This window comes from Pelodiscus sinensis, chromosome 1, assembly GCF_052426305.1.
Source record: "Pelodiscus sinensis isolate ZL-2025 chromosome 1, ASM5242630v1, whole genome shotgun sequence".
Lineage (NCBI taxonomy): Eukaryota > Metazoa > Chordata > Testudines > Trionychidae > Pelodiscus > Pelodiscus sinensis.
In genome coordinates this window covers 289,072,157-289,098,271 of record NC_143052.1, presented here as the reverse complement: position 1 = coordinate 289,098,271, position 26,115 = coordinate 289,072,157, and the positions used below count along the sequence as shown (strand labels likewise).

General features: G+C 44.8%; 1 protein-coding gene across 3 annotated transcripts; it reads right to left on the bottom strand.

Moving 5' to 3' along the window:
* Positions 1-210: 210 nt before the first annotated feature.
* On the bottom strand, positions 211-26,115 carry RGCC (regulator of cell cycle). Of its 3 annotated transcripts, XM_089775458.1 has the most exons (6): positions 25,813-26,095; positions 25,139-25,363; positions 7,451-7,564; positions 3,641-3,703; positions 2,468-2,517; positions 211-581 (listed from the first exon to the last, which is right to left on the bottom strand). In XM_089775458.1, exons 1-6 carry the CDS (start codon positions 25,847-25,849, stop codon positions 504-506), a joined length of 567 nt encoding a protein of 188 aa, XP_089631584.1. In that variant the 5' UTR covers positions 25,850-26,095; the 3' UTR covers positions 211-503. The 3 variants fall into 3 exon arrangements, with proteins under 3 accessions (XP_089631584.1, XP_089631586.1, XP_075775065.1); XM_089775460.1 differs by lacking the exon at positions 25,139-25,363 and having other exon boundaries at positions 25,813-26,115; XM_075918950.2 differs by lacking the exon at positions 2,468-2,517 and having other exon boundaries at positions 25,813-26,072.

The window sequence follows — 26,115 nt, the reverse complement described above, 5'->3', positions numbered from 1 at the left end:
AATTTATTTTATTCCTCATAATAGGTATTCCATATGCTAAGTAATAATCACATTTAACCAGCTTTACATTTTTCTTGATTAAAGGCCTAAAGTTTTGCATAAAGCCTGCATTTTGCTCATCATGAAGTAAGTTATCAGACATTTTAAAATCTGATGCATGTTCCAAGTTTCAATTTTCTTAAACCCCCAGAGAGATTTTAGACAGCTAGATTCCAGTTCAGATTTTATTTGTATACAAAAATATATTATAGAAAAAAGCATTAAAGCTTTCAACTATATAAAATTACAAATTTTCATAAAAGCAATTTTAAATTAAAATTTAAGCTATATTTAGGAAATATAGCATCAGCACACTTAAATTATGTGATCCTGCCTGCTGCAAAGTAACAAAACTGGCATCAGTTAAATGCTTAGAAAGGATGACTATGTTCAGAAGATGAATATGTTGAATAGCAAGATTGACAGTTGTCAGACATGGCAGCGTCTTTTAGTAATCCATATCATTAAGTCTTCATTGCAGCTTCTAAGGAATTATCTGTAGGCAGGGATGTTGTTGCCAAGAATCCTTTTACTTCACATACCTGTAAATATGAAAGAGATCCCAGTTGCTACACTTTGCAAAATTACACTTTAGTGATGCATCAAAATGTCACTTATCCAGTTTCTTAAACAGTCTGCTACTGGACATGGAAGGAAGACATCACAGTTATAAACCTTAAGAAAATCACTGCTCTAATGCATGTCTTGGGCATCTGCACAAGTGTAGGTGGTGCATAACCCCAACTATATCATAGGACTCAAAATATGGAATAGTACTAGAAGGCTGAAGTTGGCCTTTTTCACTGCATTACGAAGTCAAAGATAAAGCTGGCATGTGAAAGTAGGGGTGGCCACATTGCAAAAGAGTAATTAGAATGCACTAAAGCAGGATCAGGTGGCAATTGCCCTTTCAGCTTGCCCTGAACTAGGAAATGGACACTCTCAGTCAGTATGAAATAGGCAGCCCAAGACAGTCACCTTCAACTCAGCTGTGAAAGCCCTAGCATCAAAAACCCAAAGAAAAGGTTGTATCAGACTCTCTGGTGGTGGTTTCTGTCTTCCTTGAATACCAAGTCTCCTGTCTCTGCCCTTCTATAGGTTAATAAATTCAAGCTCAGTGGTAAAGAAGCAACTAGTTCTAGAAGATATCCTTTGGAAAAGCCAGTGAATAAGAATAAATACTTAATTCTGTTTCCCTTATGTTAAGATACAAGTGATTGGACAGTAAGGGCTAAACACAAATAAGCCAGAGATAACACAGGTTTATGATAATAAATGAAATTGTCCTGCATTAAACTCAAACCAAAACAATTAAGGCTTAAAACATACAAAGAAGGGGAAACAAAGGATTTTTAAAAACCCACACAATTTGTGCTAACCCTTTTATCCTTTGTACTGCTTAATTAGGGCCCAGTCCTGTTGTATGTGGGCTCACCCAAATGAACAGCACAAGCAAACTGTGAGAAGGGGAATAGATGTAAAATAGTATTCAAAAAAGTGTTTTTCCATAGCCCGATGAAAAGCCAAAGAGCAGTGTAACTGAATAACCGATTGTAAGGTAGTCACAAATACGGTCCACATTTAATGGAGCCTAGATCCATTTTTTAAATTTAAAGTGTGGACTTCCTTTCTATTAACATTTTGGAAAGATAATAACAGCAGCCTAATTGTTACATTTATACCAGGCAGTCACAGTTCCTGCCAACTATTTAGACTTACAGAACTATGAAACACAATCCTGTTTTTTGCACTGTTAAATAAGTGTTTGAAGAACTCTTGCTTGCATAACTGGCGTACTATCAAAGGGTATGTCTACACTACCCCGCTAGTTCGAACTAGCGGGGTAATGTAGGCATACCGCACTTGCAAATGAAGCCAGGGATTTGAATTTCCCGGGCTTCATTTGCATAAACTGGGCGCCGCCATTTTTAAATCCCTGCTTGTTCAAACCCCGTGCCGCGCGGCTACACGCGGCACGAACTAGGTAGTTCGGACTAGGCTTCCTAGTCCGAACTACCGTTACTCCTCATTCCACGAGACGTAACGGTAGTTCGTGCCACGTGTAGCCGCGCGGCACGGGGTTTGAACGAGCAGGGATTTAAAAATGGTGGCACCCAGTTTATGCAAATGAAGCCCGGGAAATTCAAATCCCGGGCTTCATTTGCAAGTGCGGTATGCCTACATTACCCTCCTAGTTCGAACTAGGAGGGTAGTGTAGACATACCCAAAGAGACTTCAATACATATAGCATTTTCAGGACATAACAAAAACAATCATAAGTGAAAGTGTTAATCAAAATCAAATTGAGCATGGCTGCTAACCTGAACATGTACAAAAGGAGGGAGTGGAGTAAATAGATGAGAACATCGATGTAGCATATCCTCACACTATCAAAGAGCAAACGAAGGAGACCTAAAAGTACGAATACCTGGGCAGAGGCAGATCTGTTCACATGTCCTCTTCCACAACAAACGAACTCTAATATTTAAAGGAAATTATGTAACAAATTCTGTTCCCATCCCAACCTTATCTCCACTGGTGCAGGCCTGATCAAAGAGTTTGCAGGGCCCAAAGCAGCACACTGACAGTGGGACCTGGCTGGTGGATGCTCTAGTTTAAGTCAAACCCAGTTGAGGGGTGAGAGTCCAGCCAGGCAGCACAAGTCCCTTGCTGGATATATTCCACAACTCCTCTAGACTTAAGACAAATTTGAACTGGCATGTATTTCAGTGTCATCTGCCATGCCTTTACTGTTCACTATACCTCATAATACACTACTGTAATACTTTCAATGGAAGCCCCCCAAAGTCTACTAGTATAAACCTTCTCAGATCCCCAACTTGTATTAGAGACCTGACACTTATTTGACAGACCTTGAATTTATTAAAACATCTGGTCAGTATTCCCAGCATCTAGCAGAGTAAAAGACTTGTACTGAAGGTAAATGTTTTCGTCTTGGAGGTTATTGTACGATTTTCTGCAACATGAGACCATTTTAAAGATGGGTTATGTCAACTCCATGTTTCAGGAAGCTGGTGTAAGTTTACCCCATGTGTAAGACCCTCTCCCCTGTTCCTGTCCCTTACATTATGTTTCAGGATATGGGGAGGAGGGGAGATTTCTCTCAATGGAGCAGCGTTTCTCTTCCCACTCACTCTGACCAGGGCATGCCCCTAGGCAGGGATGATCCCAGACTGGGAATTTCTTCTGCCTAGCCAGGACATCCCCTCCACAGACAGGCTCCTGGTGTGGGTGAGGGGCTGTTGCAAGAAGTCGTAGGATGGGCTAGTGGCCACCTTCTCCTCTCCTTTAAGTGAGCAGGGGCTGGAGCCCAGCACCTTCCCCCTCCCCTGTACCTATGGGAGGAGGTATGGGGGCAGGGCTGGCAAAGTTTGTCTGTGTGGTTGGCTGCACCGCACGGCTGGATAGCTCCCAGCCAGGCCAGCGAGGGGCTGGCGAGCACTGGGCAGTGCGGGACCCTGAAGGTGCGGGGCCCTAAGGCAATTGCCTTGCTCTAAGGCCAGGCCTGCACTATCATTTTACATTGTAAATACTTTGACTTCCATAATTTTAAGGTACCATGCAAGGTGAGTCTACTTACTTGCTAATGTCCTGTCAAGATCAGCAATAAAGTCTTCCAGCTCTTTTGTGTCTCCAAGCTTTGCTGCAAAATAAGAGTAAAGTCCCCACTGTATATAGGTTACAAGCACAAGTCTGTGTGTCTGAGGCAAATAACCTCTAAGAGAAACAGCTTCAATTTTGAAGGACAACTCCCAACATCATTTCCAGTAGAATCTGATCTTCTCTTGATCTTGAGAGAAGGTTCTTTGACCTCTTCCTTTAATAGGCCTACTGCAATGTCCAAATGCTTTACTAAAAAGACTGTCCTGATATCTAGCCTAAAACTCTGATTATTTTTTAGAGTTATTCACATGATAACATTAGAACAAAACTCATTTCATTTCCTTCAAAATTAGAAGTTAAGTTTTTTCCCATTACTGGCACTGGTCCCCTCCTTGCTAGTACTGAACTGTTCCTTGTGTACCTATTCTAATATTTTATCCAGTCCAGAGTTTTAATACTGCATGGCTTCTATCACTTCCTTCTAGGGATTCTACTCTCAAATAATTTTTGCTCCCAGGAACAGCTTCCTGATAGTCTAAATCTTTCATAAATCTCTGCTGCCAGTTTAATTGGAATCCCATTACTCATTATTACATTCTAGTGCCAAGTTAAATAATTAATTCCCCTTTGATATTTACAATCTTTTGATATTTCTAAGGTTATTCTCTACTTCCCCTTAGATGGCTTAAGCAAACTGAACATATGTAGCTTTTTCTTTTTCCTAGGTAAATCATTCCACATTCCCTGAAATGAGTGCTCAATTGCACAACTTTACCTTAGCTTACATAAAGAATGTAGAAATACGGCATGTCAGCATTCGCAGCTGGGGACTCCAGCTGGGGACTCCTTGGCTCCACTTGCGCTGCCCCTTTGAAGTGCCAGAGTAGCATTTCAAAGGGGCAGTGTAGCATTAATGCCTGTGATTAACGCGTTAAAAAAATAAACGCGTTAATACTGTCCTGCATTAATTGCAGGCGTTAATGCAGGTCAATTGACAGCTCTAGTTCACATATTACACTTTTGTAATAATCTTTGTGCAAAATATGCCATGTGAGGTACCATTTAAAAATCTTACCACATTATTTATATTCTTGTGTAATGTATGTGTGAAACGTGTAGTAAGAGTTAGGAACATAAACTGAAATTATGATTATGATGTGTCTACCAGACAAGTCAGGAAAGTGAGTAAACTTCTCTCTCAAATACAAAGGATACACTGACACCTCTAGCCAGGTGTCACCAAAGTTGATGGGCAATCACCTATCAAGTGATCATTCTTTGGTAACAAAGGGAGGCAGGAATAGATCAACTGGCATTTAGCAAACAGCATGGCACTTCTTCCACCGAGGCTCCTTACCTGCTTCTTCACAGCTGTAACAAACTTTATCTATGATTAATTCTCAAACATTTCAACAAGGAGCATTTCAAAGGGTGACTGGACTACAAAAAAAGTCCAAGACCCTCTTTCACTTAAAACACAAAGGAACCTTCCCTTTGACTGGCAGAAGGGGGAGATCCTGACCTGAGAAATCGCTAACCATGTTGGTGGGAACCTGCGATAAGGATTTTACCTTAAGCCAGGTCTACCTTAAATTTTAGCTGCTAGAAAGTGTTTTCTCTCTTATTTCTCTTGTAATCCTTTCTGACATTTAATATCATATTTCTGCTCACTTAAAACCTCTTTGTAATTAAATGAGCTTGTTTTATTTTTTATTTAAACTAACCGAGTGTTGTTCAAACTGAACTTTTTGATAACTCCAGTTAAAGCAGTAAACAGTTGAACATTGATCCTTTACAGGGACAACAGACTTTAACATCTAAACTGTCCAGGAAAGGGTTGGATAGTACACACCATAGATGTTGGGAAAATTCAGGCCTGGGAGTGTGTTGGGATGTGAATAATAACGAAGATTTGTTAGGTGCCAAAGTGTGACTAGTGAGTTGTTGACAGGCTCCTTGGATCAGAACTATTGAACCAGGGCTGTAGCTAAACACAAACACTCAAGGTGTGACATGCATGCTGGCAGGCTGTTTGTGAGCAACCTAGTTGGGAGATACAACAGCAAGCATTGAGGCATCCAAGGTTGCAGGGCAGGTGATGACAACCCCTCACTAATCAGGATTACACCTCAGAATGTGAAAGGAGATCCAGATAAAATGAAGGTGGGCACAATTCTTGAGCTTGTACAGTAGAACTTCAGAGTTAGGAATAATCTCCATTCCCGAGGTATTTGTAACTCTAAGCAAAACGTTATGGTTGTTCTTTCAAGTTTACGACTGAACATCGACTAATATGGCTTTGAAACTTTATTTTGCAGAAGAGAAAAATGCTGCTTTTAACCATCTTAATTTAAATAAAATAAGCATAGAAACTTTCTTTACCATGTCAAATCTTTTTTAAATGTCCCCTTTATTTATTAGTAGTTTACACTGAATACAGTACTGTGCTATACCACATTTGCTTTTCTTTTGTCTCTGCCTAATTGCATACTTCTGAATGAGGAGTGTGGTTGACCAGTCAGTTTATAACTCTGGTGTTCATAACACTGAGGTGCTAGTATATGTGAAAGCTCTGTGCGGCATGAATGTATGTCTGTTCCTTTAATTGACTTAGTGTACATCTACTCTGCCATTGGGATTGTGCTTCCCAGCATGGGCAGACACCTGTTAGCTCCACTTACTCTGAGCCTTAAAATAGGGGTATGGCTGAGGTTAGCCACTTGAGTACAGACCCTCCCAGCCCCCTCGACATGTACTCAGTTGGCCAGACCAACCCACCAGCTGGCCATACTGCTATTTTTAGTGTACTGGCATGAGCAGAGCTAACACAGGTTTGCTTATTCCTGCTGGGAAGCTTGCTCCCAGCTGCAGTGCAAACATCACTCTTCAGCTAAGATGTAAGGTAACTCAAGTTATGTGCACTCCAGTTAAGACCTCAAATTATCCTAGCTCAAGTGAGAGCAGTGATATTGCAAAGAGCGACAGGACAACTGCACAGAGTGATGTGTCAGCAGCTGACAAGCTGCAATAAGTCGAGTTGTAGCTTATCCACCCTGAAGGTGTGGCTACACCGCACCATAGGTTGAAATAAGATACATAATTTAAGCTATGTAAATTGTGTATCTTATTTCGATCTTATTTCAAAATAGCTTATTTGGAAATTTGGTGCTGTCTACACAGCACTTATTTCAAAATAAATCGTTATTCTGAAATGTCCCTTACTCCTCTTGGAATGAGGTTTACAGGGACATTGGAATAGTGAGCTCATTATATTTCGAGATAATGGGTGCGCTCAAGACATGGAATAGCTATTTCAGGGTACCTCTGGAATCTCGAAATAGCAATGCAGTGTAGACATAGCCTGACAGGCCAACCAATTCACATTAAAATTATCCCTGCACTCAAAGCATTTGTGTGTTCACAGGATGACTTGGGCAACACTCAAGTTGTAACATGAGTTAACTCTCTAGTGAAAATAAATACTTCCCTTGAATGGGTTTAGTAAGACACATCACAATTTTAAATCGGCCAAAAGCCATTTCCTTTAATGCTGTACATCCACAGCTAATAGAGTTGGGGGAGGGGGACCTCCTGAGCATCACTGGCTATTGCACACATTTTTTAGCACAGATACTAGTAGCGCTTGTGTTTGAAGTAGTGATATACTAACACTCAGGAGATTGTTTGCATCTTACATCTCAGTGGATGAACATTTTACAGAGATGAGACTGTACTACTAAAAGATCAGAAGAAACTTATATAGTCAAAATAAAGTTATGAGACTTACCTTTACAAGGAGTTACTGCTGGAGATGGTAAAGTCGGGATTGGAACTGACATTGTTGGAGAGTTAAGTTTTTCATCGCTGAAGCTAAAACTGTTTCTGTAGAGTGAATCTGCACCTGTAGGGCAAATTCTAAGCATGAGATATTAAAACTAATGTTATGGAAAGTTTATAACCATAATAAAACAATGTAAGTATCATAGGTGGAGTTAGGGGGGTGTTGTGTTGCTACCCTCCGTCCCCCCCCCCTTAAAAAAAAAACCAACAACCCTTCAAGCCTCAGGCAGGAAGCCTAAGCGTGCAATGCAATATTGAGTTCAGCAGAGGAGACAGATGTGCTGCTCTCAGCTTGCACCCCTTTGGTAAGGGAATCAGAGTTTTGTTCATAAATAGAAACAATAAGGAGCTCTGTGGCACCTTACAGACAAATTTATTTGATCATAAGCTTTTGTGGGCTGCAGCCCACTTCCCCCAAATATGTTAGTCTTTAAGATGCCACAGAATTCCTCGTTTTTACTGAAACAGACTAACACGGCTACCCCTCTGAAATTTATAAATAGCATGATTAACAGGTGCTTAAGAAAGAGCTGCTAGGGTATTCTCTAAGGGTTCATCTACACTTGCTCCCTAGTTCGAGCTAGGGCTGCAAATGTAGCCGACCGAAATTGCTAATGAAGCGGGGATTTAAATGTCCCGTGCTTCATTAGCATAATCTCGCCCGCGACTTATTCCTCTCAACAGCTGATTCGAACCAGGAAGTGCACTCTGGGACGTGGTAGTTCGAATCAAACCCCTTGGTTTGAACTAACATTACTCTTCATTTTTTGAGGAGTAACGTTAGTTTGAGCCAAGGAGTTTGATTCGAACTACCGCATCCTGGAGTGCACTTCCTGGTTCAAATCAGCTGTTGAGAGGAATAAGTCGCGGGCGAGATTATGCTAATGAAGCACGGGACATTTAAATCCCCGCTTCATTAGCAATTTCGGTCGGCTACATTTACAGCCCTACCTCGAACTAGGGAGCAAGTGTAAACATACCCTGTTCCAAGTTTGGTAAACTGCAAAAAGTAAGTAGTCTATAGCAACAAGTATGTGGACAAAGAGGGATCCAGTGGATATAGTATACTTAGATTTCTAGAAAGCATTTGACAAGGTGCCTCACCAAAGGCTCTTAAGCAAAGTAAGCGGTCATGGGATTAGAGGGAAGGTCCTTTCATAAATTGATAACTGGTTAAAAGATAGGAAACAAATGGCAGGAATAAATAGTCTGTTCTCAGAATGGAGAAAGGTAACAAGTGGTGTCCCCTGGGAGTCTGTACTGGGACCAATCCTGTTCAATGTATTCATAAGTCAGGGGTGGGCAATAATTTTTGCAAAGGGGGCCACTTCACGAATTATAGGTAGTGGTCGCTGCTGGCTTGGGGCCTCCCCCCAACGAAGGGGCGGGGCCTCAGACAGAAGGGGCCCCCTCTAGGTGCCATGTGCCTCTTGTGGGGGGAGAAGACTCTGCACACTTCCTCGCTCACAGGTCTCAATTGACCCCCTTTCATAAGTGATCTAGAGAAAGGGATAAACAGTGAGGTGGCAAAATTTACAGATGATGCAAAACTGCTCAAGATAGTTAAGCCCAAAGCAAACTGAAGCATTTCAAAAGGATTCAAAAGCATTTCATAAAAGTAGGTGACTGGGAAAGAAAATGGAAGATGGATTTTAATGTTAGTGTAAAGTAATGCATATTGGAAACATAATCCTGACTATACACATAAAATGACTGGGACTAAATTAGCTGTTACCACAAGATCTTGAAGTCATTTGGATATTTTCAGAGAACTATCCATATGTGCAGCAGCAGTCAAAAAAGTAAACAATGTTAGGAATCATATAAAAAGGGACAGAGAATAAGACACAGAGAATATCTTATTGCTTCCATATAAATCTTGGTACCCCCATGTCTTGAATACTGCATGCAGATGTGGTCACCTCATCTAAAAAATAATCTTAGCATTGAAAAAGTTCAGAAAAAGGAAACAAAAATGACTAGGGATTTGGAATGGATGCCATATGAAGGGAGATTAATAAAACTGGGATTTTTCAGCTTGTTAAATAAAAGACTTAAGGGGAATATGATAGAGGTCTATAAGATCATGACTGCTGTGGAAAAAGTAAAAGTTATTTACTTGGTCCCATAACATAAGAATTAACTATCACCAAATGAAACTAATAGGTAGAAGGTTTAAAACAAAGTATTTCTTCACATAACACACAGTCACCCTGTGGAACTTCTTGCCAGAGGATGTTGTGAAGACCAGGTCTTTTAACAGGTTTCCAAAAAAGAGGCACCGAAATTCATGGAGGATAGGGTCCATTAATGCCTCCTAGCCAGGATGGGCAGGGATCATGTCCCTAGCCTCTGTTTCTCAGAAGCTGGGAATGGTTGATGGATCACTTGATTACCTGTTGTGCTTCCTGCGGCTCCCCTTGGCTACAAAGGACGAAATGAAGTACATAAACAAACTGTGCCCAGTTAAAGTGTTTCTGAAAGTGTACCGCGGAAACACTTTCAGAAACACTGGTCTAGATGGTACTGGGTCCTGCCATGAGGGCAGGGGACTGGACTCGATGACCTCTCAAGGTGCCTTCCAGTTCTAGTGTTATATGATTCCCTACCCACTGATCTGTTGGCCTAGTTGGAGCCACTTCCCAAAATACAGAAGTCAAGCTACACATATGGTAAACATCTGTACCCTGAGATAAAATTTCTGGAAGAAGCATCAGGCAAAGTGCCGGAAAGCCTGTAGAACTGAGATTCATAGATTTTTAAGGCCATAAGGGACCATTAGATCATCTATCATTTCAATGTCTAAATGTTAGAACGCACTTAATCTCAGACACAATCCAAAATAAGGGTCTGAGAAAGAAATGTCAAACATTTGTGCCAAATGTATCCCTTGTGTAATTCGATCAAATTCAGTAGTTAGTTTACAGCCCTGCCCCTTGTCCCACCGAAGTCTTCATATGCCTTGTCTGAGTCACAATAGCCAGGCAAAATGTGTCCAACTGAACTGTTTTAAAAATACCATTTAAAAATTCATAGCAAACCTGTTAAGCAGACATAACCCCACAAAAGCAGGCTTAGAACATAACACAGCAGTTAATATCAATGCTGAATAAGTACAATGTGTAGTAATCTAAGTCACTAGGCAAAATCACATTGAAAGCAGAGATGCACATCCACAATCGGCCACTATTGGGACTAGTTGCTTCCGATACATCACGCAATCTCAGTGCCACAGAGAAGCGAAACTTCAGTTGTTCCTACCTCTGAAATGTTTTCCTTTTTCTGACTAATCTATTTTACCTTTCCTCAAAAGTCATCTATAAACATTTTATCTCCTTTGCCTATAATTCTTGATATTGCTCCCATTGCTTTTTTTAGATCTTGTGTTTTTATAAAAGAACCATATTAAAAATTATCCAAAGGGTTCTCAGATGTCCACCCATGATAACTCCTCCGTGGATGATACTTTGCACTCCTATTTTATATTATTTGTTGAGAGTCTCCTATTGCTTTCCAAAAGACATTCAGCCTAATGCCATTATAAATGGTCTTTGGCTTAGGATGTGGGGCAAAGCTTTCAGGTTTTTTCCAACAACCTCAACACTTCTCTCAAGTTAAGGGACCTGTGCCTCTTTTTATTACAATGGTCCCATGATATCCTATTCTTGAAATGTATTGGTCACAGCTTCAGTGAACAGAAGAGTTGTTACTGTGTTGAAGATACCAAAAGTTGCCAGTTCCCACATTAGGAGCCAACAACCTGAAAAAGACATTTCTATGAAAACTAACACTTTAATTTGAATTCAGTAATGTAATCCATTTAATTAGGACATCTCCTAGGAGATTAATTTAAACCTCATTATGCTTTAGGAGAATGGCTGCTATTCAGTGTGGATGGCAATTTTGCTTAAGTGGAATGCCTACAGATGATTTTGGGGCATGTCTCCACTTGTCATTTAAAGTGCAAAAAGTTCCTTCTTCTGTACAAAAGCCATGGGACCATCTATACTTATCAGTGACTTCTTGAGGTGAAACTCAGGAGTTTCACTACAAACAGAAAACCACTTTCACAAGAGACATACAGTTCTTACTGGGCATACTTCTGTGGTGAAGTGCCTGTGAAGACATGTTCCTCCTATTTACATAGCTTTTAGTCTCCAGAGGCTATCCCACAGTGCCTAGATGACCACTCTGGCCAGCAGCTCTGTGGCTCTAATAAATTTATTGGAGCATGAGCTTTTGTGGAGCAGATGCTTATCATGCATCTTACAAAGTGGGTCTTTGCCCACGAAAGCTCATGCTCCAATAAATTTGTTAGTCTACAAGGTGCCACAGGACTTCTCATTGTTTATGTAGATTCAGACTAACACGGCTACCCCTCTGATTTCTGTGGCTCTGACACCAGTAAACAAATGTCCACTTCTCTCCCTCTGAACTGAGTACTTCCTAAATTGAGTACAGGCAGTCCCCGAGTTACGCACTTACGAACGGGGCTTTTCTTGCCCTGGAACTCGCGGGCGGCAGGACCACCCAGACACGCAGTGGTCCCGCCACCGTGTCCTCCGGGGCGAGAAAAGCTGCTCCGGGTGTCCCTGGTCTGTTGGGGGGGTCCCCAGCAGACCAGGGACACCCCGAGCAGACCAGGGATACCCGGAGCAAAGCCGCAGAGGCGGCGGTGTCCCGCGCCTCCAAGGCTTTGCTCCGTAGCAAAGCCGCAGAGGCGCGGGACCCCGCCGCCTCTGCAGCTTTGCTCCGGGTATCCCTGGTCTGCTGGGGACCCCCCCGCCAGCAGACCAGGGAGACCCGGAGCAAAGCTGCAGAGGCGCGGGACACCGCCGCCCCCGCGGCTTTGCTCCGGGTCTCCCTGGTCTGCTGGGGGGGGGGGGGGCGCAGCTAGTGCGCCCCCCCCCCCCCAGCAAACCAGGCTTTTGTTGTGGACGCCTGGGGTAGAGCAGCTGGGGTGCTGCCGGGTTGGTCCTGGGGGGACCTACCTGGCAGCGCCCCAGCTGTTCTGTCCCAGGCTCCAGATTCAGCCGCTGTTGAAACTGATCAGTGGCTGATTCCAGGAAGCTAGGGGCCGAGCAACTCTGCCTCGGGCTTCCTGTAGTCAGCCCCTGGTCAGTTTCAGCAGCAGCGGCTGAATCTGGAGCCAGTTCCGACTTACGTACAAATTCAACTTAAGAACAAACCTATAGTCCCTATCTTGTACGCAACCCGGGGACTGCCTGTACTTTGCATCTGTCTTTGTTGAATTTCACCCTGTTTACCTAAGACCATTTCTCCAGTGTGTTCAGATAATTTTGAATTATCTTATCCTCTAAAGCACTTGCAACCCCTACCAGCTTGCTATTGCCTTCAAACTTCGTAAGTGTACTCTCTCTGACATTATCTAAATTGTGGATGAAGATATTTAACAGAACTGGTCCCAAAACTGATGCCTGCAGAACCCCACTCGAGATGTCCTTCCAACATGACTACGAACTATTGATAACTACTCTCTGAGAATGGTTATTTCACCAGTTATACACCCATCTTATAGTAGATTCATCTAGGTTGTACTTCCTAGTTGATTAATCAGAAGGCCATACAAGACTGTATCAAATGCCTTACTAAAGTCTAGATATACCACATCTACCATTTCCCCTTCATCCACAAGGCTTTTTATCCTGTCAAAGAAAGCTATCAGACTGGTTTGACATGATTTGTTCTTTACAAATCCATGATGACTATTACTTATTGCCCTATCTTCCAGGTGATTACAAATTAATTTCTTAATTATTAGCTCCAATATCTTTCCTTGTACAGCTGTTAAGTGACTGGTTAAAAGATAAGAAACACAAGGTAGGAATAAATCATCAGTTTTCACAGTAGAGAAAGGTAAGTAGCAGGTTCCCTCAAAGATCTGTACTGGAACCAATGTTCTTCAATATATTCATAAATGATCTGGAAAAAGGCATAACCACACCTTGAATGCATTCGGTTCTGGTCACCCCATCTCAAAAGATATATTGAAAAGGGGGGTGTGACAGGGCGCAGCGGCCCCACACTTTAAACCCCCTGGCACCAGCCGTGTACGGGGCATGGCAGAGCACGGAGGGAGCATGCACGGTGTGCACGCAGGCCGCGAAACAGCTGGAAGGGAAGGTGCCTGGACGTGACAGGACGTCATGGCACCACGGTTTTAAAAGCCACTGGAGTCCATTCGGGGGGAGAGGGGGAGGGACAGTGAGGGGGAGTAGGCGCAGCTGCAGCACACTCCTGGGCTGCCCAAGAGCCACTCTGGGCGAGACCCAGGGGGAGAACAGAAAGGGGCAGAGGAGAGCGAGACATAAAGGAAGGAGGCAGGGCTTGGTGAGAGAGAAATGAGACAGCCGTTGGAGGAAAGGCAGGACGCCAAACCCACCGGCGGGGGATCCAAAAAGGGAAATGGAGGACCGACAGTGGTGGGCAAATGGCTGAGTGCCAAGAAGACTGTGAACTAAGTAAGGGGAAAGGAAGCATCCCAGGGCAGAGCATTCATTGGAGCCCGCGGCCTGGCATGTTACGGCGGGAAGCCCCGCCAGCTGGACCAGAGCAAAGCAGGTCCGCATCATTAGGGCCCTGAGCTGGGGTCCGTGAGTGAGAGCAAGCCCGGACCCCCCTCTCCCGGCTGCCCAAGGCAGCGCTAGTAGTCCCAGGCACGTTTGGGCCAGACCGGTCCCCAAAGTGTAATTGGGAGAAAAGGACTAAAACAGGAAGGACTCAACGCGGGTTGGACTCTTGTACTCGCCAAGTGAGGTTGTGTTGGGGTGTAAATAAAGACATGGGGTGACTATCCTTGGTGTACACTGGTACAGAGGGAAAAAAAGAATATAGAACAGTTTCAATTTGAGGAGAGAGTTAAATAGACTGGTCAGCTTGAAAAGAGGCAGCTAAGGGAGGATGACAGGAAAGCATGAACCTCATGAAGAAAGTGAGTGACGGTGTTATTTACCCCTTCACATAACACAAGAACCAAGGGTTACTTGAAGAAATTAATAGCCAGCGGTATGTCTACACTACCACCCTAGTTCAAACTAGGGTGGTTAATGTAGTCATACGAACTTGCAAATGAAGCCCGGGATTTGAATTTCCCGGGCTTCATTTGCATGTTACCGGGCGCTGCCATTTTTAAATGTCCGCTAGTTCGGACTCCATGCCCGCGGCTACACGTGGCACGAACTAGGTAGTTCGGACTAGGCTTCCTATTCCGAACTACCGGTACACCTCGTTCCACGAGGACTAACGGTAGTTCAGAATAGGAAGCCTAGTCCGAACTACCTTGTTCGTGCCGCGTGTAGCCGAGGGCACGGAGTCCGAACTAGCGGACATTTAAAAATGGTGGCGCCCGGCAACGTACAAATGAAGCCCGGGAAATTCAAATCCCGGGCTTCATTTGCAAGTTCGTATGACACATTAACCACCCTAGTTTGAACTAGGGTGGTAGTGTAGCCATACCCCAGCAGTTTAAAACAAGCTGAAGGAAATACTGCATCATACAACAGAAACAACCTGTGGAATTTGTTGCCAGGGGATGTTATGAAGACCATATAGTACATGTAACTGGATCCAATAAAGAATTAGATAAATTCATAAAGAATAGGGTCATCAGTGGCTATCAGCCCAGATGCTCTCAGATGCAATACAGTCCTCTGGATATCCCTAAGCCTCTGGCAGCTAGAGGCTAAGACTGAATGATAGGGGATGGATCACTAAGTATTTGCCATGTTCTATTCATCCCTCCAAAGTATCTGGCATCCAACACTGCTGGAAGACAGGATACTCGGCTATGTAGACTATTGGTTTGACTCATATAGCCATTCTTATGGAATTCAACAGTTCATACTTAGCTCTAATGCAGCTGCCAAAGCTACAGATCTTCTTCAGTCTGCTCCACCCAGGACCTACACATCCTAACACTCTTTCACGGGAGTTCAAACAGCTTGGCTTCCTTCTCCTGTCAGCATCTCCCTTGTTTTGAGGGAAAAGACAGTCTACACATACTACCCTCCTTGCTAGAGCTCCTCTCGACTGGATATAAGAGAGAGGGGCCCTGACACAATCACTGCAGGGGTTCTTACGGATGTAAGCGACTAGTCATCTATCCAATAAGCAAAAGCTTATCGGATAGTCAACACACTAGTCGCTTCCCAACCTCCTTGCTGCCTCTATCAGAAAGAGGAAGCGGGGACGGGGGAGAGAAGAGGAGGTGCTGGGGAGAGCCGGCTTCAAAGCTCCATTTTGTGTATTGTTCCAAAGAGACATTCCAGAAAAGAATGTAAGTCTTCGAATCCTCATCACCACCACCATTGCAAGAGCAACACCATACCAACACATCCTGACATGCTCTAGCTAGAGGCTGAATCCAAAATTGTCACACTGCTGCCCCTCCCCATCCCACACACTCTTAGCTGTGACATCAGTCATATCACTTTATTATTATCAGGGGTGCCGAGAGCCTCCACAGGCCCCTGGGCAAAGCGGGGGGAGGGAGGGGCTGGGCTGGCTCCATGCTCTTGTCTTCACTACCAGAGCATGGCACACTCCTCCCCTCAATCCTCTGGGTGACGATTTAAGGGAACGGAAGCTCAAGCTGCTATCATTGCCACAGTAGCAACAGCCAGGAGTCTGGGCCCCTATGAATTATCAGATCCCACCCTCCCATCTGCAGGCCTGTTTATTAATTATTATTATTATTATTATTGTTGTTGCTTTTTAGTTTTATTCCTCTGTCAAACTAGCGTTTGTTAAATTATGATCCCTGAGTGACTATCTTAAGAAGTAACCTCGTAAAAGCTTTTGCCACTTATAAATCTGCCATCTGAACCTGCCATAGTCTGTTCAGTTGATATACTTAGAACGGGATGAACAAATAGCTGCAAAATGAAAGGTTTGGAGTCAAGATGGGTGGACTGTACTTTGGTGAAATAATTCAAGGTTCTCACTGGCCTTTGCTGTTCCAGAACAGTGAAACCTCACAGCATAAAACCACTGCAAGCCTTGGTAAATATAGAGTATTATAAATAAACAATGGAAACTTACTGGGCAGTAATTAGCTGAAAGAGGAAATCTTCAGATCTTCCCTTTTAAAAATAAGCAATGATATCTTCAACTATCCTGTTTACTTTGAATATTTTTAGAAAATATTTATACATTGTTATATTCTCAAAAAGCCAACTTAGGATGAGATTTCCCCACAGTGCTTAGTGATGGCCTAGCTTTGCTCCCATTGAAATCAAAAGGACCTTTTTACCAACACTGAACATTTTTTAAAATCCTATCCTTGAAGTTTTCAGTAGAAATGTTAAAGGTTTATGTTAAAGCCTCTTAAAATCATATTTATTATTATTATACAAGTCCTAGAAGTCCTTATTTTTTTTAAATCATCAGGTATTTAATAGTTCTAATGCTGGAGTTAAAAATGAATGTTAATAAGTCTTGGAAGAAACCGAAATAGTAGGAGACAGACCCCGAGACAGCTTGCACAACCTGGGCTTGAAGGTAGGAAGAGCTTCAAATCTCCCTTAATTCTCTGCCTAGAAGATACCAGGAATACCATCAGCTGTAAATTTTAATGTATATCATGATTTCTCATTCCACTTGTTTCCCATATAGTCCCCATCAATCTTCCTAGGAGCCACAGGGACCAGAAAGCTGCTTCCTGGAAGCTGTGATAAGCACTACTGAGACCCGACACCTCCTCCCATACTCTGAATCCCTTGGCTTTAGCCTGGAGTCTCATCCTGCACTGAAACCCCATCCAAGAGCCAGCACTACCATTCAGAGCCCTCCCCTCCCTCTCATCAACCTCCTGCTCAAGCCCAGTGAAAGCGAGTGACAGTTGGGGAGAGAAAGCAACAGGCTACGTCTACACTGGCCCCTTTTCCGAAAGGGGCATGCTAATTTCACAGGTCGTAATAGGGAAATCCGCGGGGGATTTAAATATCCCCCGTGGCATTTAAATAAAAATGTCAGCCGCTTTTTTCCGGCTTTTAGAAAAGCCGGAAAAGAGCGTCTACACTGGCCCCGATCCTCCGGAAAAAAGCCCTTTTCCGGAGGATCTCTTATTCCTACTTCAAAGGACATTTTTATTTAAATGCCGTGGGGGATATTTAAATCCCCCGCGGATTTCCCTATTACAACCTGTGAAATTAGCATGCCCCTTTCGGAAAAGGGGCCAGTGTAGACGTAGCCACAGTGTAAAGGAGACTGAAGCAAGTGGGAGGCAGGGTGTTGGCAGCCATACTGATTTGGCACTAAGCCATCAGTTGTGTCAGCATGGATCCAATTGAATTGTTAGGTGTATTTCAAGCCACGCACTAACGTCAAGATCCAGTGTTGCGATGCCCAGAAAATTATGAAAACTATGTGCTCCGCAAAGCTCTCTACGCAATGAATGGGAAAGAGATTAATAGGATCCACACAAAAAAGTGACCTGCCAGGCCAGGCACTTCCTAACCTAGCCAGTGGGAGGTGCCAAAAAGCGGGGTGTTTGTTGTGAGGTACCTGACTCTGCTTCTGATCCACATCCAAGAACCCTTCTCCTGGACTCAAGACGTTTAGGACCCTAAGCCATTTCTTGTGAGAATAATTTCGGCACCTGCCTACCTCCGCCTAAGACAACCAAGGAGAAGGTAGCAACAGCCCCCTTAAAATGTATCCAGGTGATTAGTGTACTCATCTGGAATGAGAGAGACTCTGGTTCAATTTATCCCCCTGCCCAATAAGATGGGATCTGAGCAGAGCTCTTCCTAGGTGAGTGCCCTACCAAGTGGGCTATGGGATATTCAGACATGGATGTCAGTTCATCGTGTTGAAGCCATTTTACTTTAATTATTAACTGAAGTAGAGACCATGTAGAAATCACTCAATGGTCTTGGCACTCACCTGAGAGATGAGGAATCCCTGTTCACCTCCCTTCTCCTCAGGCAGAAAACTGACTTGACTGCAGGCCTCCTGCACAAGCGCTAAGCACTGAGCTAAAGGTTATATTTGCAAGAGAGGTCACTGCCTCTTCTCCCAACCCCTGGCCACCTTGTTTGAATCAGGCCCCCCTGAGAAGACAGGCATTCCCTCTCCAGAGTAGGAGGATCTCACCGGGGCTTAGAGGTGAGACATAGGTCCAGATGCCTGCATGAGACTATAGTGCAGATGATCAGAGGCTGAAACTTACATGCCTTAGGAATTGTTACTGCCTTAGTTCCTAGAAGTGGGGCTTTACATGCCTAATTTCCTTTGCGGATCTCACCTAAGATCTTGATTAACATTTGTGAATGGCATAATTCTTTATACTATTTAGGGTATAGAGCCCACTGTTCTAGGTCGGGGTGGGCACTAATTTTTTGCTAAATTTTTGAAGTGGCCCTGGGCTGCATGGGAAGGGGCAGGGCCTCAAAAGGAAGGGTCAGGGCTAGGATTCTTCAGGCTTCCCCCCCTCCCCCAAGCTATGATTGGTTTGGGGGTGGGGGAGCCCCTTTGCCCCCCTTCCCACTAAGCACCCATGTCCCTGGTGGGGGAAAGAGACTTCCCATGCTCCCCCACCCCTAGGCCAGTCAGGGCTTGGGAGTGGGGGGAGCACATGAAGCCTCCTCCCACCCTGCCAGGAGCACGCAGCAATTCTAAGTGCCGTATGCTCCTGGTAGGGCACGGGGGTAGGGCAGAGGAAACTGTGTGTGCTCCTCCCACCCCAGGCCAATAAGGGCTTGGAGCCAAGGGAGCATGTGAAGCCTCCTCCCATCCTGACAGGAGCCACGCAGAGGAAACTTTGTGCACATCTCCCCACTCCAATAATTGGCCTGGGGGCAGGAAAGCGGCAGGGCTTCTGCGGGCTGAATCTGAGGAGGCCCTTTTGTCTACCCTTGTTCTAGGTGTTGTACGTATTCACAGTTAGAGGCAAGCCATGCCCCAAAGACCATACAATCTAAAGTAAAATGACAAAACACAAAATGGGAGAATTTTCCAGACAGGGAAATATCTTTGGACTCTCATTCTAAAGTTTTCAAGAAGCCTCCCATATGATACAAGATTTAGTTAGCCCCTCTGGTGTCCATTACCTTAGAGAAGGACTTTTCAGACAGAAGCCATGTGTAAAGGACTGTGCTTTCTGTGTAGCAAGATATTTTGGGGGCAATGCAAGCAAAAGGAAAGTGGCTTACCCTGCTGGCAGAAGCTCTAGAAAGAGGAATGGATTTTTACACCCTACTACACAAGAGTGGCTTTCGGAGAAGGAGATTTCAGTTACATTGAATGTAAAAGTTGATCCATAATACAAAATTTGCAGGAACTACATTATATGTCTTTCCACTTTTGAGCCTGAGCCTGCAAACACTTACAACTAGATTTCCAAAATTTTCAGAAGTGCTGCTGATTTTGAGCACCTCAGTTCTGCGATGCCCAGCTTGGAAATGCTGAGTACCCACAGTGCCCACTAACACCTGTCAGAGCTGTCGTTGCTCATCACCTTTTACAATCAGCCCAAGGTGTCTCAAGTTGGACACCCCAAAACTGAAGTGCATAAAAAGGGCGCCATTTCAGGAGAGTAGGCAGGGCAGCAGCCATGCACTCCAGGATGTGGCTTGCTTTTCATCCTGCTCCCCAGACTATCAGGGAGTGAGGAGAAAGTGCTTGAGGAGCTCTCTTCACCAGCCAAGCGTGAGAGGCATGCATGGAATACAAGCACTTTCCTCTCAGTCCCTGATGAAAAGCAAGCCGCATCCTGGAGCACATAGCTGTTGGCTCCCCTACCCTCCCAAAATGGTGCCCTTGATCACTAGGCCTTTTGCTTACATCTTGGTGTAGGACAACTGTGGTTCATAGTTAAGATTATCAGAGGTCATTGATTCTATGACTTTCTTCAGAGGCATTTGTAATATTTTCCGCTTCAGCCCCATGTTCTGGGGCTGGAGCTGTCAGCCATTGTGGGCAGCAGGGCCCTCACAGCTCTCAGTGATCAGCGGGGACCCTGAGTTATGAACTGCCAGCCCTGCAACTATCAGCCACCACAGGTGCCTCCCCCATTATTTTTAGGGAAAAAATCCACAGATAGGTTACAAGCTTCCATGAAATTTTGTTCATTGCCCACAGCCTGACTTTTACTAAAAATAGTGATACAATCTTCACTTTATTTATGGTACAATGACCATAGCAAGCATTTGTTGGATTGTGCCATAAAAATGTGATCCTGTAGCTCTTATATACAGAATAATGGCTGTGGAATTGGTCCCTCCGTGTACTTGAAAATGGATACTATATTGTTAATATATTTCTACTGTAATCATCTGACATTTATGAAGATGAAGAAAGTTTATAAGAATTACACTATTCAGCAAAAGCAGTTTTCAGAGGGGGAAAAAAAACTGCCAGCATTTCTTTTGCTGTTGCAGATTTGTATTTTAAGAATTGTCCCCACACAGCCCAGCTTCACTTTGATCCTGCAACTACTTTTAACACAAGTGTTGCCATGGGAATAGTGAGGTCATTACTACATTAAAAGATCAAGTTGGAAAAGAAGCTGGGCTGAGAGATGAAGCCTGTGTCTGAATAGAAATAGCGTTGGTAACTAGCACACGTAGTAACAGGAGTTATGAGAGACAAGGGGAGTGCCACTGGATTTATGTTTACATCTGACATTTGAGCCTTGCTCTGGTATGAAAGACCCTCTTTATTAAAAACTGCCATTCATCTCTGATTTCACCAAAATGGTATAAGGAGGTCTGGAGAGTAATTTACTACATTCAATGATGTGTTCAGAAAAAGAAACAAGTTTTGCTGAGTATTTTTAGAAGAGCTATATCAAAGTCAAGGAGGGGTGGGGGAAGTCCAGGTAGGACATATCAGTATAGACAGGTCTCTAAGTAAATTCCAGTACCTGACTGCAAGCTTGCAATAAATATGAAAATGGTGAAGAAAGTTCTGGGTTTTTTTTATGGACTAGAAATCAATGAAAAAAATTATATGTGATTTAAGAGGGGTTTTGTACCTAGCTTGGCTTAATTCATGTAGCTTGGTTTCTTTCCCCTTCCTCAAATGTTTCATGGCCCAAATTATAGCAATTTTCTGAGTAAGTGCTTTTGTCAAGAGGAAGAACCAACTTGTAATGTTTTATTCCTAAAAGAGGAACCCTAATGTAAGCAAATGAGGCAATAGAAGTACTGATGCTAATGAGTCAATTAGCCCCATGAGCACTGACACTCCTATTGACAGGTAACTTTTTCTCTTCCTTTCTTTTTCTGTTGATAAATTCTGGGTTCCTGTCACTTTCAGTTCAATTTCCAGTGCATATGATGAAGTGCGTTCTGCCCACGAAAGCTCATACTGTATATATTTTTTCTTAGACTTTAAGGGTCTAGACATAGTCAATGAAGTAGAGATTTAAATATCCCGTTTCATTAGAATAAAAAAGGCCACCGCGTTGTGCCAGCTCAGCTGTTTGTCGGCACGAAGCGTCAGTCAAGACGGGGATCGGTTGGCAAGGAAAGCCTTTGCCAACCAATCCCTTATGCCTCGTGCAACGAGGTTTACAGGATCGGTCGGCAAAGGCTTTCCTTGCCAACAGAACCCCGTCTTGACTGCCGCTTCGTGCCGACAAACAGCTGAGCCGGCACAACGCGGTGGCCATTTTTATTCAAACGAAGTGGGGGATATTTAAATCCCCACTTCATTGACTATGTCAGTATGTCTAATTTACATGCCTCGGTTGGCAGAGGCATGTAGTCTAGACATACCCTAAGATATCACAGGACTACTTGTTGTTTCTAACCTAAATATGTTTTTCTGAATATTAAGCCCATTATTGCTTGTCCTATATGCAGTGGACATGGAGAATAATTGATCATCCTCTTTAAAACAGCCCTTAATGTAGCTGAAGACATGTCCAGATTTTTTAACCTTTCCTCACAGGTCAAAGTTTTCTAAAACTTATCGTTTTTGTTGCTTGCCTCTGGACTCTCAAATTCTTTCATTTTTTTCTTGAAGTGCAGTTCTCAGAATTGGACACAGTACTCCAGCAAAGGCCTCACCAGTACCAAATGAGTCAGGACAATTAGCTCCCAAATCATACATACAACACTCCTGCTAATTCCACCCCAGAATAATATTAGCTAGTTTTGCAACTGCACTACATTGATTCCTAGAATATTGGAATTGGAGGGGACCTCGGGAGATCATTAAGTCCAGTCCTCTGCCCTGAAGGCATGACCAAGCACCATCTAGATCATCCCTGATAAACGTCTATCCAACTTGCTCTTAAATATCTCCAGTGATGAAGATTCCATAACCTCCCTAGGCAATTTATTCTACTGTTCAACCACCCACACAGTTAGGAAACTTTTCCTAATGTCCAACCTAAACCTCCCTTTATGCAATTTAAGGTCATTGCTTCTTGTCCTATCATCAGAGGCCAAGGAGAACAATTTTTCTCCCTCCTCCTTGTTACACCCTTTAAAGATACCTGAAAACCGCTATCATGTCCCCTCTCAGTCTTCTCCTTTCCAAACTAAACAAGCCCAATTTTTTCAGACTTCCTTCATAGGTCATGTTCTCTAGACCTTTAATCATTCTTGTTGTTCTTCTCTGGACCTTCTCAAATTTTCTCCACATCTTTCTTGAAATGTGGTGCCCAGAACTGGACACAATACTCCAACTGAGGCCTAATCAGCGCAGAGTAGAAAGGAAGAATGACTTCTCGCATGTTGCTCACAATGCTCCTGTTAATGCATCCCAGAATCATGTTTGCCTTTTTTGCAACAGAGTCATGCTGTTGACTCATATTTAGCTTGTGGGCCAGTATGACCCTTAGAGCTCTTTCTGCACTACTCCTTCCCATTCTGTATGTATGAAACTAATTGTTCCTTTCTAAGTGTAGTACTTGGAATTTGTCCTTATTAAACTTCATCCTATTCTTCTCATATTCAGTTTGTGTCTTCATATAAGTCTCAAATCCTTCTGCTCAGTGCTGCTCATTTGTTATTGCTCATTTGTTTTCTACCTAAGTATAATATTATGGATTTTGGACCAATTCCACAACTTTTCAAGATCATTTTGAATTCTAATCCTATCCTCTGAAGTGCTTGCAACCCCTCAGCTTGGTGTCATCACAAATTTTATAAGCATACTCTCCACTCCGTTATCTGCGAATGACAATATTGAGTAGTGCCAGACCCAGGATAGACTACCCGGGCACTCCGCTTCATTCCCCTTTGTTGTTAATATAGTCATTAAATATCTGGTTATAATTTATCATTTTAGTGAAAAATGATTTCATTATTAGTAATCATTAGGAATCTGAAAGAAAGTTTATACAATACAAATTCTATGGAATTTGGATGGGGAAGGGTTAGCAACCAAAAATATAGATTTTGGTTGTATTTCTTTCTTCAACTTACTTATAAAAACTTAAACATGGATTCCCTGGCTTTTGAATAGGAAAGCAGGCTCTTTCAGTTCTACTCACTATTAATTTTGGTACACTTGCCTTGGAAAAACAAGGAAAAAAACCACTTTTTTTAAAATTAACACAAATCTTAGCACTAACAAATGCCAAGATTTGTATGCTAAACTTTATTGCTCAGTTGCCTTGCTTTAACAGGGCAACCTCCAAAAACAGAAAATAGCACTAGTCTCTGAAGGGAGAGGAGGAAGGGGTTTCCGGTATTTCTATAAGCCTCTTGTGAAAATACTGTTACTACTACTTTTTTCTTTCATAAATATTTAGCTAGCGACAGGCTGATGAAGTCATTAGGAGTCTTCCTGCTAGAATGGACTGCGGTTTGTCTTTGGCTTTTAAAAACTGTGTGCCCCCCAGTCTACTAGTCAGCTGGGAACTCTTTTCTTCTATGACATCTTATTTTCCAGCCTCTGACCTTACCCACCCACCGCAAGTGACACGATGTTTCTTTTTCACTTTTGTACAGCAAGATTCGCTGCAGCAGTCATCAGCATTAAAAGGGGCAAGGGGGGGTGTATAGGCAAAAAGTGAAACCGCTCCGTTTTTGTGACGGTAACAGTTTCTGTCAAACAAACATGACATTCGGTATAACTGCTCAGGAATTGCTACCTTTGCTGGCTGGTTGCAAATTCAGAGGAACTGTGTTTTTTGGTAGAAAAATCTCTCAATTTGCTACCTCCTTGCTAACAGAGCGCATGCTCAGTGCACCCAAAGTAGCAAATTCAGAGAAGTTAGTGTTTTGCTCACTACAGGGGGCGGGATGAGTTTTCTCCTTGTCTGCCTCTTTATGAGTGAAGGGGTGAGAATGAACAGGGAATGTCTGGGACATCATCCCCCCTGATATTTGCGAAGGAAAAAAAGAAAATGACTATTTTCATTCATAAAGAAGCCCGGAAGGACTTTTATCTCGTACAAGGAGGGCCAAAAGGACTCCACGCTAATTCAGTCACAGCTCTGCAGCGGGCACGTGCCGCAGCGGGAAGCCAAGCGGCGCTCTGCTGTCTGACGGGCGGGCAAAGCTGCGAGTGGCTAGAAGCCGAAGCGCCTTTCAGCAGCCGGTGGCTCTGGAGGTGCCTGTGCCAGGCTGGGGCTGCAGCCCGAAGCGGCTCGCGCTGCGGGACAGGAGGAGCCCGGCTGCGGGGAGCTGCGGGGTGGGGGAGGGGGGGGTCTCACTCTCTGAGTCGCTCAGGCCGCTGCTGTCGCTCACGCTGGCGCTGCTCCGCCGCTTCATGCGGGCCAGGTGCTGCTCGTAGGGGAAGCGGCGCTGGCTGGCGGGCGAGGCGAAGTCCCGCAGCACGGCCTCGAACTCGCCCAGCGCCTCCGCCAGCTCCCCGGCCCCCGCCCGCAGCGCGCCAGCGCCCGGGGCCGTCCCAGCCCGCGGGAGGCGCTCACCGGAGCCTGGCGAGACACAGACCCGCGTCAGTGCCCCGCCCGAGCAGCCCTCGGAGCGCGGGGCTCCAGCCTCAGCCTGCACCTTCCCCGGGAGACCGAGCACCCCCCCCGGCCACACCGAGTACCCCCCCCGGCCACACCGAGTACCCCCCCCGGCCACAGCCCCCCAGAGACCGGGAAAACACCCCCACAGCCCCCCATGAAGCCTCCCCGGAGAGACCGGTCACCCCCTCGGCCACAGCTCCCCCCCCCCCGTCCCGGGGAGACCGGGCCCCCACCGACGGGCAGCGCAGAGTGCAGTTCCCGCTGCCCACACCCCAGTGTCCAGGCGCAGCCCGCCCGGTTTAAAGCCGCTCCCCGGGGCTGGCAGCCTCCGCGCTGCACCCCCGGGCCGGGGCGGGAGGCGAAGGGCGCAGCCCCGACGGCGGCGCTGGCTCGAGACCCGCCGCGCTCACCTGGGCCCGCCGCGCTCTGGGCTTGCGGAGGTTTCATGGCTCCGGGCTCTCGCCGCCTTCTGCCTGCAGAGTGTGCGGCCCGGCCCTTATAGCCCCCGCCAGACGCGGCAGGAGGCGGGAGTGGGAGGGGGCCCGGCTGCCGCTGCCCGGGATCGCGCTGGGGCGGCGAAGTGGGAAGGACGCGACCGGCGGGGCTGGCTTAGCCCCCTGCCTCCGCGCCCGGCAGCCTGCCAGTCCCACAGAGCGCCGGGCCCCCGGCAGGAGCTGCGAGCGAACCTCCCTGGCACTCTGCCTGCGCGGCGG

Coding starts and splice junctions, on each gene's coding strand:
- RGCC (XM_089775458.1), bottom strand. CDS start 25,849: ATGAAACCTCCGCAAGCCCAGAGCGCGGCGGGCCCAG. Junction 7,565..25,138: donor CGGCCTGAGCGACTCAGAGA/GTGAGACCCCCC, acceptor TTTGCCCTACAG/GTGCAGATTCACTCTACAGA. Junction 582..2,467: donor ACAGATCTGCCTCTGCCCAG/GTATTCGTACTT, acceptor TCATATTTACAG/GTATGTGAAGTAAAAGGATT.